This window comes from Castanea sativa, chromosome 11 (assembly GCF_040712315.1).
Source record: "Castanea sativa cultivar Marrone di Chiusa Pesio chromosome 11, ASM4071231v1".
In the NCBI taxonomy this organism is placed as follows: Eukaryota; Viridiplantae; Streptophyta; class Magnoliopsida; order Fagales; family Fagaceae; genus Castanea; species Castanea sativa.
Genome location: NC_134023.1, coordinates 63289399 through 63305077, shown reverse-complemented (window position 1 = coordinate 63305077; position 15679 = coordinate 63289399). Strand labels below are relative to the sequence as shown.

At 37.4% G+C, this 15679-nt stretch overlaps 2 protein-coding genes across 4 annotated transcripts; both read right to left on the bottom strand.

Annotated features, from left to right (window-relative positions):
* Window positions 1-212: 212 nt before the first annotated feature.
* LOC142618071 (uncharacterized) lies at window positions 213-4153 on the bottom strand. Of its 3 annotated transcripts, XM_075791038.1 has the most exons (4): window positions 4000-4123; window positions 3920-3969; window positions 2631-2939; window positions 213-390 (listed from the first exon to the last, which is right to left on the bottom strand). In XM_075791038.1, the coding sequence occupies exons 1-4, from the start codon at window positions 4054-4056 to the stop codon at window positions 321-323; spliced, it is 486 nt and encodes a 161-aa protein (XP_075647153.1). In that variant the 5' UTR covers window positions 4057-4123; the 3' UTR covers window positions 213-320. The 3 variants fall into 3 exon arrangements, with proteins under 3 accessions (XP_075647153.1, XP_075647152.1, XP_075647154.1); XM_075791037.1 differs by having other exon boundaries at window positions 3920-4153; XM_075791039.1 differs by lacking the exon at window positions 213-390 and adding an exon at window positions 479-783 and having other exon boundaries at window positions 3920-4130.
* A 1357-nt stretch (window positions 4154-5510) lies between these two features.
* LOC142617378 (putative glycerol-3-phosphate dehydrogenase [NAD(+)] 1, cytosolic) lies at window positions 5511-10018 on the bottom strand. Its single transcript, XM_075790206.1, has 5 exons — window positions 8903-10018; window positions 7673-7894; window positions 6700-6947; window positions 6108-6247; window positions 5511-5919 (listed from the first exon to the last, which is right to left on the bottom strand). Exons 1-5 carry the CDS (start codon window positions 9561-9563, stop codon window positions 5793-5795), a joined length of 1398 nt encoding a protein of 465 aa, XP_075646321.1. The 5' UTR covers window positions 9564-10018; the 3' UTR covers window positions 5511-5792.
* Window positions 10019-15679: the final 5661 nt, after the last annotated feature.

Below are 15679 nucleotides of genomic sequence, written 5' to 3'. Positions count from 1 at the left end.
TATACATGAGATCAATAATAACTCAACTATTAGTTGCTGTCATGTCACTAGAACCATTTGCAACAGTTCATCCGGTGCATCAAGATGTCTCCGTCTTTAGCAGCAATGACTGAAATTTCTACTCGTGAGTTCAACCGATAACTTTCATCAATTAGTTGATGTCATAAAAACTTGCTGCAACAGTTCATCAAGTAAGAGCTAAAGACAACCCAGGATATAAACACAATTTTATAAAGTATTACATTCTACAAAGAAATCCAAATGTTTACAAGTGGCATTATCCCTACAACAGTGTCAACTATCAGCAATTTAAAGATCCATTAGTTAGAAGAGGGTTCAGCATGCTTTCTGACAAAAAGCTTCCCTATATCTTCTGTAACAACATTGCTCCTGGAAAAATCAAACTAAATCATCAGCAATGGCTTTTCTTGATTAAAATGAATGACTTTGACCTATTTTAAGCTTCAGTACCAAATGATATTGCAAAATACTAGTACAAATCCATACCAAATTCAGGACCCTTCAAACAACAAACCAGAAATGAATCCTTAAACAAAATTTTGAAGGCATTGTCTATGGATATAATTACTGGAACCAAAAAATACAAAAAAAATCTCAGTCTTAGTATATTACTGCAAAGCATGTATCTACATGTTTGTGTCTGTAAAAGCATGTTTTTCCCCAAAAGGAGAGGGAAGGGGAGAGTCAAACTAGTGAACCACACTTCATGAGGCATGATCCCTAGCCAAGTGTGCAAGCCCTGGCTTAGCTCCAAGCATTTATCTATAATACATTTAAAACACACAAATCAGATTTATCTTTTAATATAACAAGATTTAAAAAAAATATTTAATTAAGATCCAGTGAACCCATCTATATCTTTGTGATGAAACGAGTCAAATTTAGATTCTACAAGACTACACCACCACCACCACCCCACCCCTAAATTATAAAGCCCATAGACACTGAAAGGCTTAAAATATGTAAATTGAATATCAACTTATTATCCTACTGATCAAAAAATAATATCTACATATTATCCTCACTGGACAATGGTATCTAGTCTAACCAAGCAATGAGTTAAGGTGGAAAGACAACCCACAGCTTCAAATAAGGAGTTGGATGGAGCCAGTTGTTGCATCTGTGTCGATTTGCTATCATACATGGATGTAAATCCCTTGGTCCTTCTACACACCAGCCAGATCTTTCCTGAGGGATTTGCTCACAATAGATGATTTGTATACAGAAACAGAGCCATCATTATGTGAACACCACTGGTTCAAACACTACCGTTTTGGTGAGAATCTCAAAAATCCAGTGTCATACTTAATCAACAGAGACAGCACTAAACAGTTGGCATTAGGCTTAGAAGGTTTTCTTCTACAAGCTACCTTTCAAGAACGCCACTATTCTCTGCCTAATTAGTGGGAATTCTTTTTCACAAAACCTTACCATTTGAAACCCAGCAGTACCAGTGCTGATACAAACCTAACTAATCCAATTACACAAAGAAACGAAGATCTACTTTCTTATTTAACTTGCAAACCTAAGTTCTCACAACAGTGCCTTAAGATTATCAGAGCACATCCATTCCTACCTACGATGGGTGTGAAAAAGTAGTTATCAACAACAACATGCCATTGACACTTGAAAGTACGAGCATGTTACATATTTCAATGAGTTTGACCTTGAAAGATCACCTCCCCATGTTTAATATTTCTATAACAAACATGTTTCTAAGCGAGTTAGGTCTACAAATTAATTTGAGGTTGCAACTCATGTTTCAGAGCAACAATTTTACATGTTGGCTTGCCTTGATCTGGTTCCCGTGTGAGATTGATTTTCTCTCTTAAAATAACTAGTCCAGTTGAACCATTAACGAATAGACAAACATATGCTGTTGCATAACTTTATTTTGCCTTGATTCTAACAGAGAACTAATACCAGATGGAAATCTTAGAATTGGAGAGAATTCAACCCATTGGAAACGAATAAACAAACTTCCAACTAGAAAAATTACCACAGTAATTAGCTCAGCTATGAAAAAGATCAAACGAGGATATCACTCTAATAACTGACTCCAAAAGGGAAAATTCGTAAAATATAAAGCAAGGGTCTCTCAGCTCAAACCCTGAAAGCAGAAGAGTCTGAACTTTGAACAGGTAACAGAACTCACACAGTTAACATTTTCCAATAATTGATTTGAAATGAAATTGAATTTTAGAACTGCGATACTAACAATTAACAAAGAGAAAAATAGTAGTTTCAATTCTACCCAAAACAAGAGCCCACTTATAATACACACACACAAACACACACTGGAACTGCAATTTAGAAGTTAGACTGAGCAATTAATGAGGTAAGCAGACTGCATCATAATATTTCATTAAAGTCGAAATTAGTGTCATCAGCAGTAATCAACACTTCCAGACGTGCACGCCATTTCACAATTCAATATAGATCCATCTACATTCAGAACCCATTTCATTTAATCATTAAACTTCATATGAGAAGAGCAAGCAAGCAAACAAACAAACAAACATAAACACACGAGTGTACATGTGTTTAGAGAGAGGCAAATAACTTAGCAGCAAGATCAATGATGGATATGTCAAAGTATAAAAACTGACCTTCCACTAAGCTGAGGTGGAACTAGAACGCCACCAACAGTATCTGGAACATTCCTTGAATGAGGCAAGGTCCCTCTAGGAACTTTATTGCGGGGAAGAGAGGAAGCCAACCCATTTGAGTCCCTCTTGCGGGATGCATTTTCAGCCATAGCAGCAGCAACTCGAGAAGAGTGGTCACTACTGCTCATCAGATTTGACAATGAAGCAGGTGAATTCAAGAGAAAGGAAGCATCAGGAAGTCTCTCAATAGAAGGCTCTGATGAATGCACAGTACTTTCTGGTTGCAGATTTGATGAAGACCCAGAAATCCTACATTCAGAAAATTATTGGAACAGGTTAAACCCCAGAACAGTGAATACCCCACCATGAGAAATGTCTGAACATTCAGCTTAATATCATAAAAACTGAGTAGGAATACTACAAGTCTATCAAGGAAATTCATTAACAGACACCAACTTGGTGCAAAACATTTACACTTGAAGAAGAAGAAGAAGAAGAAGAAGAAGAAGGAAAAAGAAAAAGTGAAGCCTCTGACAAGACCCAAAAGCCTTAGTCCCAAAACTATAAGTCTATAACGCTGACGCCATGGTTCCTCAATAATATGTATTCTTCTCCACCATTCTATATTATCCAAATTCATACTGTCAGTCACCTCTTTAACTAACATGTCCTTTTTTACTAATTCAATTAGTGTTGTGTTAACTATAATTCTACCTCCAATATATATATATTCACACACTGACACACATATATATAAGGCAAATTAATTTCCTTTAACTTAAGCTGCTTTAGAAACAATGACTAAAGCCAAAATGCTATGGACTCTGCTCACTTCAGTATCAGAATAATTTCATGAAGAGCTAAATGCAATACTTGAGCCTTACTAATTCATCAGTTAAAACACAAGAAACAAACACACCCCACTTAATAAAAACCCATAAACCAAGTTACTATTTTAGTGTTTTCAGTTTTTACCTACTTGTTCTTCCCTCCACATTAACCAGAATAAAAATCTAACCACAACCCAGAAACCAAAAAGGCCCAAGCTGCAATAAATTATAGCAAAGTAAAAGCACCCAACATTGTTTCTCAACCCAAAAAAAAACTTTCTTTCACTTTTCTGACATTTTCTCAGCAAACAAACAGCTCCAAAAATAAGTGAAAAATGGGAAACAATCCATAAATAATAAAAATGGGAAATTTATGAAAATATAGAACCCTAAAAATACGAATTAATTTAGGGGTTTTGTAATGTAAAGAAAACGATATAAAAATATAGGAGAAATTACTGGTTGTGAGGATTGGGGTTTGGGAGTTGTTGAGGTTCGTCTTCTTCTTCGTGTTCTTTTTGTTGGTGTTCTTCTTCTTCTTCTTCTGCTGCAGATACGTCGTCGTCTGATGAAGAAGCGTAGTCTACTAGAGACATCTCTCTCTTCTCTCTCTCTCTCTCTCTCTCTCTGAACTTTTGTTCTTTTCTGCACAGCTACGCTGATTCCTGATGAGATGAAGCGATGTCGCTTTACCTGCTTCTCTCATCATGGTTCATAGGCCAAACTACAAAGTCCAAACTACAAGGCCCAAACATGTAGCCCAAACTTTTTAATTGGGCCAAATTTTTAAAAAAGAAAAAGGAAAAAATTAATTAGGCCACCTTATCAAATTAAGATAGTTTTGAAAACTTTTAGTCTTAATTGATATTAGCCCAAATTTCAGGAGTATTGATTGTATTTTACCACAAAAAAATAATAAAAATAAAGCTAGTACTTGTAATTTTTAAAAAAAAATGCAAAAATGATAGTAACGTTAAATCTAATGGTGAAACTTGTACCAACCCTTCGTAAAAGTAACAACATATATTGCTTAAAGGTATAATTAATCTCGTGCAATTCATTTAAAAGTAATGACATTAAAATAAATAAATAATTGTCCTAGATATTACAATTGTATATTCATTGGTTTCATGTTTAGAAAAAAATTTCATTTAAATTTAGTCAAATCAAAGTGAATTGAGATTCTATATTAATGTAGCTTAACAAAAGTAGAGTAATTATAAATACTATGCATAAGATTTTAGATATTACGAGTTTGAGATATATATATATATATATATATATATATATATATATATATATTTGGATTTAGAATAGGTGTTCTCAACTCAAATCTATCTTTTCTTATTATGTAAGTACACAAATATGAACCAAGGTGGACCAAAAGGGAACAAATGGACCGAATTAGATTGAACTGGACACAAATGAACCAAATAAAACCATATGAACCAAAGTGGACAAAATAGGATCAAAGTAGACCAAATAGAACTGAATATGACCAAAGTGGACTAAATAGGACAATATAGGTCAATCGAAAAAATCAAATGGACCGAACAAGAGTAAAGTGGACCGAATAGAATCAAAGTGGACCAAATAGGACCAAAGTGGACTTAATAGAATTGAATGGACCGAATAGGACCTAAGTAAATCAAATAGGACCAAAGTGGACTGAATGGACCGAATATAACCAAATTGGACCAAAGTGAACCAGAATGGACTGAATAGAAACGAAGTGATAGAACTAAATTGACAAAATAGGACCAATGTGCACTGACTAGGACTGAAGTGGACTGAATAAGACCAAATAGGACCATTTATACGTAATCCATTCTAGCTTCTGTGTGTAGCCCTTCTTTCTTTTACAATAATGTTTCACAAATATTTCAAGAAAGAATGTAGAGAGAATTTTACTGAACACTCAGGGTACAATAGAAGTAACCAATCCATAAGACACCATTTGTCAATTTTATAATTTAATTGGAGTGTTATTTTGATAGTTTAGTAATTAGTATAAGCAGTGGAAGAATTTAATAAAAAAAAACATAATAGGCTAGTTGCTAAATTGCCCCAAGTGTTGCTTCATTAAAAACCCTCCTTATATTACATTGGCATTAGTGTAGTGTAGCTATCAAACATAATGCAAACTCATTCATAAATTATGGATAAAACCATAACCAAAATTGAAAGAATTAAAACAACACAATGTAATAAACAAATTATAAAATAACCCATGTCCTCACTAATTATATAAAACCCATAGATGATACACTAACTAGCTTACTTAAAATTTACATCCTTTAAAAAGTTACAAAAATGACACACAAAATTGAGATCAAGGCTGTTGACCAAGAAGGTATGGTCTGTAAACAGCATGGGTTTGTGCAATCTCAATACGGTCTCGAGGATCATTCATGGTCTCATCTCTTAATGCCTGAAGAATTGCCTGACATGGAAATTCCCTGAAAATGCATATAAACGGGAAGCAGCACACATCAGTTTGTAGAATTGGTAAAAAATGAGGATTCAATTATATTATATCTGAAAAGCATCAGAAAATGCTTTCAGGGTCCAGATAAATTAAACTCGTGGAAATAATTCATATGCACGTTCACATGCGTGATGATAATGATGAAAAAGAGTTGAATACCTTATTATCAGTATCTTATATAATGTCTTCAAAATGGGGCAAAGCTCAACAGGAGCAACATGCTTGTTTTCTTCAGGATGTAGAACACTTAAGCTTGATTGACAGAGCAGCTCGTAAAATGCCTTAACAGCAGAGACCCCCTGCAAAGTACAAAGCAGTGGCAAGATTTGGGAAAGTTAGGGAGATGAAGGAAAAAGTAAAAGTAATGTCTACACCCTAAATAAATTGCAAAACTTTCAAGTGGTTATCATTGACCAGAAACAGTACAAGTTTTGGGATTATTCAATGGTCATTGACTGCAAAGAAAATATGAGACTCATATAGGGGCTTGTAAATCATATGATTATGTAAGCTTAACATTATATTTTAGCAATGATGGGAAACAAACAGGATTATGCCCAGATGAAATTAAGGACATACTAGAAATCAGTTGGATTGATATAGAGAAATAGAAAACTTATCATAAACATGTAGGAAAATGTATTTAGTCTTTTTGACTTTGTAGCTAAATCAGACCGACTTTCAACAAAATTCAAGATCATCTTTTGGAGTCTGTTTTTTATCCAGCTCGTCAAATTATTAAGATCCATACCTGAATCATCCCTTTGCCCTTGATGCTATCACCCATTTCAAGGCTCAGTTCTCCTTTGGCCAAATTGTGTCCATACCATGAATTACGGCCTTTTAAAAGTGTTACGTAAGTGTCAGCCAACAAAGGCCCTGCCAGTCTCTCTGGTTCTTCGGACAAGAGATGAGTGATAAATATCATCTCTGATGTACAGTGTGCAAAGTATACTGATTTGCTGGTGGCACTCTCATTGGTTAGAGCTGCTACCATTCCTGTGGAATCCAGAGAGTAAAAGTTAAAAGAGAATAATTCATCAAACCATTTTAATGTAAGAAAGTCACCATTTCCTTCAAATCAATAAATTACTATACCGTCTTACCAGGAAAAAATGTTACCAAACTTGAGTGCATATATGCTTCGAGTGTAATATTTTCATGAGCATTAAGAAGTTGCACAGTTGAACCCCCAATAATTATATTGGAAATTTATTTTTTGGATAAGTTATATTGGTCAAGTTTTTGTCCAAACTACCAAGATCAAAGCAAACAAATTGTATGGATAACACAAATCACACCCTCAATAATTAAGGACATTTTCCAAAGTTCTAAAATATAACCGAATACCATTTAGAATTTCATCTTCGTAGATAATGAACTAATCACAGCATAGATATAGAATGCATTCTTCCATTTTATACTTCATTTTATTATGAAGTATCAGGCATTTAAGAGCTAATGAGGTCAGATTCCTGAAATTTTCCGTCAGAAAAGTTTCCCACGACTCAAATCATAATAAATTTTTAACAATATTGTCACCATTTTGAAGCTGCATCCAACTTATACTCATCAAGCCTGAAGCCCAACTAGGAATGGTTGATATAAAAACGGGAATATATTAACATACATGGAAAAAAAAAAAAATCAACAGTCGTGGCTCCTGATAAATACATTTATTTTGTTTCTTATTGTCCAAGCACCATTAAGAAACTGAATCTTACCAGCACCAATGGCATAGACATTCTTTAAGCCTCCCATCACTTCATGAGTAACAAGGTCACCATTGTCCCACACTATAAAGTGTGGCTGCCTCAAAAACATTGCCAATGGTCTCCTCCACTTTGCAGCTCCACATATTCGAGCATTAGCATATTCCTTGTTGTAGATCTCTGCTGCTATATTAGGTCCTCCCAGGTAAAGAATGTTCTCCATGGAAACACCAGCTGCAAAGCACCATGTATTATCAGTGTGTCATAGGGAACAAAGCATTTGTTATTAAGAGGGGACAACCACGCAAGTACCAAAAGAAACAAAGAAACACCATCAAATTCACTGCTTAGTGAGACAGGAAGTAGCAATATTGACAGCAAACATTATTTTCCTTAATATGGAAGAGTCAATTCCACTTTTCTGTTTATCTTTTAGCTGTCCATGAGTTAGAATATTCCAAGAAAGCATGGGCATAGTTTTAGATAAAAAAGTGGAATAGGCAAGCAACTGGGAAACCCAGGTAGGAAGCTAATTTCCATTATACAAGGGAAAGACGAAGCGGTCAAATGAACTTGAATTGTATAAGGGACTTGCACAGAAACTACAGGTAAAGATCTGAAATGAAAAATATGCACACATACATTTGTCTATGTTGCAAACTTAAGAGCATAAGTAACGGAAGTGTGAATGTAAGTCTGAGGATTGCTTGTGGGTACTTCAAAAAAGAATATGGAAAACATGATCCACACAAATTTTCATCAGATCCTTGAGAATTTCATGTTCAACAAGAGAATAAAAATTTGATCCAAAATCCAATCTAAAGCAAAGAAGACAAGCTAAGAGCTAGATGACAAACAGAAACTAGTATATTGCCAAAAAGAACAGACCGTCAGAAAAGGGGAAGCATTGCATGAAGGAAAATATTTATCAAAAAACCTTGCCGCATCAATACTTTCAATCATATTTTTAATGACTTACTGTTGGTAGCATTCAACTGTGACCACGGATCACATTAACATGTTAAACATATGTATTCCAACAACTACAATCATGGTAATCAAACTCTTAGCCTCAAGGCATGATACTTGAAAATATTGCAAACAAATAGGACCAATTGGTAGTAAGCCATTTTTCCAGAGAAAGACAGAACTAAAATTGCTAAATAAAATGCAGATTCAACCAGGCATTCTTGTTTTAGAAAAGCAAATAACAATATTCAAGATAAATGGAAGGAATCTTACTTGCTCGATTGATCATTTGAGTGGGAGTCACTATGCGTGGTTCAGGCTCCAATTCAGCCTCCACACCCTTTGCCAAAGAAATGATGACTGGTGCTGTTATTCTCTCTTTCCAATACCTACTAATTTCTTCAAATACCGCACGTGTTTCTGTTGATGGCAAGCCATTTATCACAATATCGGCATCCCACACAGCCTCCTGCAAGTTAGTGACAACCTTCAAAGGGCAGAGAGGGGTATCAATCATATTTAAACAAAACCCATCTTTCAAAATCTCATCAGCATTAAGTGTTCGATCGCCTAATCTTGCCTCAACATACTTCAAGTATGCACACCGCCTAATCAGTCTCCTCAACACATCCTCCCTTGAATTGATCACCTCAAACAAGTGTTCAGCCGTGGCTCTATCAACAGTTCTACCAGCTCTTCTCCATATCCTAATCTGAACCTTCTCTCTCAAATGACCATAGCTATCTTGCAACATAGCTGCAAAAACACTACCCCAAGCACCTGCCCCAACACCAACAATCCTCAATGGATCACCCTCAGCCTTTCCCATAAGGCGACGAAGCTCATCAACCTTCTCTTCAAAAACATCATTTGAATTATGAATTGCCCCATTGGAATCCTCATTATGATTCGTTACTTCAGTGGTTCCAACCATCTTCTTCTCCCAGTAACACTAACCTCAAGCTATTCAAATTTCAAAGACAAATGCAATGGGTAAACAAAAACTAATACTCACACAAACACACAAAACCTTTCTGAGAAATTTCTTTCAACCCTCACACTCAAATTACAAGCCTTTAAACCTCTGATTCTTAAATCAATTTCTACAAATTCAGACAGAACCTACTTCTGATTATCAAATGAGTTTTGCACCTGCTCAAAAACTATTAAAGAAACGATTTTGTGTGGGATTTTCACCAAATTCAAAACCAACCCCTCTATTTGAATTTCCAGCCACCAAAGACCCAACAAAACTGAAATTCTAGAACATAAAAAAGAAGATCCAAAAGGGTTTTACTACATGGGTTTTAACCTTTTTCTATTCAATCAGCAATATCTATCAAATATACAAACAAACAAGAAAAAGCATTGAAATCTCAAACTTTAAGTTGGGTCATCTACCCCCACCAAAACCAACAAAGTCTTAAATCAAAAAAAGCTAATAAAAGGAAGGGAAAGCAAAAACAAGCTGTACTGTACTTGTCGGTTGAGAGAGTCCTCAAACACGGTGACAATAATAGATGTGGGATTTGTTTCCTTGTGCTTCTAAGATGTTTCACACATTGGTCATGAAACACAAAAAAATAAGTGTAAGAAAAGAAAAAACAAAGAAATGGGTTTTGTGTTGCGTGAACTGTAATGGAAGGTTCAAGTTTCAACTATAACTTAATGAGCTGCGTGTGCGGCTCTCTCTTGTATAGTTTAAATAAGAATAAAGAGGATCGGATAGGAAGAGAAGGTTCGTCAGTTTCGACGAGCAAGCACCTTGTTGTTAACGTTGTCATTTGTCACAACTCACACATTTCGCAAATCCCAATAACACTAACACAATGCTTTTTTTAAGCTATGGCTAAATTTTACACACAACATTTCCTTTTCATGGAATATTATTAGTAAGATATGCTTTTACGATTAAAAAAAAAAAAAGGATTAGATCAATTTATAAAGTTTTTTTTTTGTTGTCTTGCTCAATCATCTTTACTAAAAGAAAAAAAATTGGTATCTTTAATTATAATAAATCAAATAACATAAGTTTAAATATGTACCAAATCAAAAAAAAAAAAAAAAGTTTAAATATGTATGGATCTAGGATTTTAAGCTAGTAGGAGTTGAAATATAAAGAAAAAAGAAAATTTTAAATAGACATCTATATAGTAATTATAAATACACAAAATTTCAAATAGACATTTATATAGTAATTATAAATACACAAAATCATTGTTTCTAAATACATTAAGATGTAATCATCTACCAACAAAGACAAAAAAAAAATATATATATATATATATATATATAAATTTATAATGCTTTTAAAAAAAAATTACTTTATCTATTTTACCACCCCACTTTACAATATACCCAATATTAAATGTTCTATTTTTTATCGCTTCATTTAAAATAATATAAACAACTCATTAAAATAATAAAGAAAAAAAAAAGAGAATTTGAGTTTTTTAATTGAAGGTGACAAATTGCTACAGTCAATTGGTATTTATACCAGTTTACTGTAATTACAAAAAATTTAGTTTTAACTTCTCCAATAACACATGATTTTTTGGTTCTTTGGAGGTAAAATAATTTTTTTGCTAAAATACAATCACTATTGTGAATGTTTTATTGTTTTTGTTAAGTTTTTGGGATGGAAAATTGCTATTTGGGTTAGGCTAACTAAGCTGATTGGGGAGAAGGAGAGCTTAAGATTTTGGAAGGGTGATTCAACTACAAAAAAGAAATACATAATATCTATATATATATATATAAAAAAAAAAAAAAAGGACCTATAGGGGCCCTGGGCCCTACCTAGATCCGTCCCTAAGTTCAAATCTATGTATCAACAATAGTTGTCAATTTCATTTTAGTAATCATTTCAGTTTATTTATTAGAACGGAATATTATTTTCAATACCCGTAACATTTTCAAAATTATCTATAAAGTTATATTATTTAATTCATATATATATATATTGTAAGTGCACAATTGCACCTGGACCCAAGAATAGTTATGGGCTCAGGCCCAATGAGCCTTAAACAATAAGAATTTGTAGAGTGTGGGCTTGAAACCCAGGTTAGAAGTATATGAGGATTAAATGACAAACTAAAGATTGCAAGTAATTGAAAACAACAAGGAATATTGTAACTGGGCCTCCTCGGACGTAAGCCGAGAGCTGTTCTTATATTATATCTCTCCCTTTGTCTTTTGTCTTTTTAGGTTACCAAAAGTTCCGTCCCGTTTCTGTTCCAGGTCCCTCCTTAAATACTCCTCTTTTTAATACTTTATACACGTGTTGCCCCAATTCCTCCCTTAGCCTAGATATTTCTTTTCTTAGTGCCTTTGAACAGTAACTAGAAGTTTCCCTTCCACTGTTCAAGTGTCACCTCCCCATTAATGCAGCCAGGGTGGTAGGTGCAGGGTCTTTAATGTGGAAGTAGCAGCCTTTATTTTTGACATTTCTTCAACACGGTGCTTCGGGGCATTCAGGGGTTCACCCCTTTAACCATTGGTCTTGACCGTGCCATTCCATAACCTGTACCATGAAGTCCCGGGTTCTTTGGTGTCAGTCCGAGGGGAAAAGCATCCTCGGCTCGGTCCTCGGATCCTCGGCGTATGGGCCGACCTAGAGTATCAACAAGCCCTAAACCCAAGAGTAGGTCGGCCTTCCTTAGCAAGGCCCAATGGCCCATATCCCTATTAAGATATTTTTACTCCCCACAATAGCCCCTCAAAACTCTAATTTTCGACGTCCGAGGAGAAAAATAGGGTTTTGATCCGACGAGAACCTGCTCTACACACTTTATAAGTGACGGCACGTGTGGAAATCGTTTCGCGTCCCAGAAGATGACACTTGGCGGTTTCATTTTCGAAAACGCGCGCATTTATTACTGTAAGTTACTCTTTGTCTCCCACGCACAACGGTGAGATGGGCATCCAACGGTTCTCCTCACTCCACGAAATTTTAGGCGGGACAGACATAATTTTCGAGGCCGCCTTTTCGCACGTCGTGACGCTTCGGGAACCTGCGCCTTCATTTAAGTCATCAGGGATCAATCCCATCAAAACAACAACAATCATTCTTCACCAGCAGAAAACCGTGGAAACCCGTACCTTCAACTTAGTAAGTTCTTGCTCTCTCTAGTCTTGACCTTTTCTCCTCGGATACAGTCCTCGGCTACCAATACAATCACTCTCCCTTTTAAAGTTTAGTCTATCGTCTCTCTGTAATGGGAAGATTCAAGTGTCTAGTTGATACCGCCGCTGGGATGGAAGGCTTTAGAGCCAAATACCATATTCCCAGCGACGTAGGGTTAGAATACTGCCCGGCAACAGCCGTGGCTGGTTCTAGGAAAGAGGGAGAGGTTATCATTCCTATGATAGCCTTCATAGAGGGTGGGATGACCCTACCAATGAAACCTTTAATGAGGGAGTATCTTCGCAACCACCGGTTGTGCCCCGACCAATGCCTTCCAAATGTTTTTAGAGTTTTAGGTAGTGTAGATGCTCTAAACGAGCAGATGAGTTTAAACCTCACATGGCACGATGTCGTGTTCCTATATGAGTCCCACAAACTCTCTAAGGTAGGCTATTATATGAAATCTCGGTCTAGCACCGTTAGGCTAATCTCCTGTCTGCCCAAATCAAACAAAGGCATGAAGGACGACTACACGATCGTGTCCGGAACCGGCACGACGGCCTCCTTGCCCGGTTCGGTGGGGGGATCCAGGTGCGACACCATAGGATTAATCTCCCCACAACACAACTTCTCCTAACACACACACGAAATGCGTATTTGTATTTACTTAAATTCGTTAAATATTTGTGTGAATCGACCAGGTTTGTTTGTTTTGACGTCTTTTTTGCGGATAAGCGGCACGTGCGTCCTCGTCGAGTCACCGTAACGTTGCCGATCTAAACCGAGTACTTCGCTCCGAGGTATTCGTTAGTGCAGACCTACAACTCCGGGCTGCTCATCTTATTCTAGGATACACCCCCCTTTCCAAAGACTTTCAGGAGATAGAGGACGCCATTATTGCCGGCGACCGAAGACGAAAGAGGATAAACGTAGCTCGGCCCCATTTTTTGGACGACCGTGACCTCCCGGACGCTCCTGACACTATTTTATACAACCGGCCGATAGCAGCAGTCCCCCTCGCCATACACTCACAAACAACTGTCGTTCCGAAGAGGAGGTGTCTTCTTCACACACTCTTGACGACGAGATAGACCAATTCCATCTCGAAGACACCGAGAGACCTCGCGGAAACCAGTTCGTGGTACTTTCCGACGAGGAGGAAGAAGCCACCGAGGCCTCTGGAATCGCAGTGTTTGTAGTTGCCCTTCCCGAGGACGAATCCGTAGAAGACATGGGACGAATGGAGGGTCTTCTCACTAATAGGGCTGCCAAAGTTGCAGAGAAGAAGAAAACGGGGACGTCCCAAGTTCCCCCAGCTTTACCTCCTCCTCCTCCTCTAGCTGAGCCAAAACTGCCAGCCGAGGATCCCAAGAAGAAGAGAAAGGGGGATAATGACGGGGCGATCACTAAAGACCCCAAGAAACCACGCCAACAACTCCCACCGGCCCAGCAGCAGCCGGACAAGTGCAAGGGTAGAGCACGTTCGGGCCGAACTTGGGGAAATCGGGGATGAGGCCGTAGTGCACCGAGCACCGGCCACCCGGTCCCCCGATCTAAGGCCGGACGGCGCTCCTATCTCTGCCGGTCCGGTATAAGGGCGGTTCAACAAGGCCACGACCACCACCTGGCCGAGGTCCTAGAACGCCCTCTTCAGCTGCCCAAGGACATGGAGACCTTGGAAAAGATGGGCCAACCACAACTATTCCTCTCTCTAAAAAGAGACTTAGCACTGGTAAGTGTTTCTCCTTTTAACAATATTTATAAGTAAATTAGTTTTTGTTATTCCTAACTCCATCATGCTTTTTTACAGGCTATTCAGGAGGTCTTTGTAGCTGAAAAGTTTATTGAAGACGCTCGGAAAGTAGCCAGGGCTGAGCTCGAAACTAGGGTGGAGACTGAGAAGACCTTAGGTACAGCCCTTGCCGAGAACGAGAAGCTGACCTCGGAGGTAGCAGAGCTGAGGAGAGAGAAGAATGGGGTCGAGTCAAACTTGAAGACCATGAAGACCCAGATAGAAGGACAGCGCAAACTCCTTAAGGAAAGAAATGAAGAGCTCTCCCAAGCTCAAAGGGAGTGCTCGGATCTGAAGAAACAACTGGCTCTGATGAAGGAAGAAGCCAGCTCCTTCCAACTCTCTCTTCAAGCTGCCAAGCAGGCAAGTTTTGACGAAGGGGTAGCGACCACCGAGGAACAGCTGACAGAGGAATTCGCGGCTTTATGCCGCGAATACTGTCAAAAAGTATGGGGGGAAGCTTTAAACGTAGCAGGAGTTCCCCAGTCTTCGGATTTGAGGAAGTCCGAGAACGTTTGGCTTCCCCTAGAAATACAGGAGATTGAAGAGGCTCCTGCTGCTACTCCTACCCCTGAGACAACTCTTCCTGTCCTACCTCCGATGGTCCCACAGCAAATTCTTGATCCTACAGAACCTTCTGGTTCCAATAAAGAAAAGGAAGGAGGAGTGGATGCAGAGAAGGACTTGAACCAGATAGTGGAACCCAACGTCCTTCCAACAAAGACAGCGGATAAAGGAAAGCAGGTTATGACTCCTTTTGAGCTGGAGTTGAGAAAGACCGAGGGCACTAGTACCTCTCAGCAAGATCCTCCTCCAACAGCTTAGGACTTAGCTTAGGGCTTCTCTTTTTCCATTCTTTTTTTTGTTTTTTGAATTATATATTGTAATGTATATTCACCTTGATTAATGAAGAACAATTTCGTTTGCTTTTCACTTGGATTGTGTCTGCTTTTTCTTTATTCTTTATGTACTTATTACAAAAGTTTTCCCATTAAGTCATATCAGAAGTTTCTCAGAGCATCAAAATCTAACTCCAAGGATTGCATAGTCATAACTTTCACATAATCATGCGTATATTATTAAAGATTTAATACAAGGTGACATGGTTAATCCATTTGAATAATACCTCGAT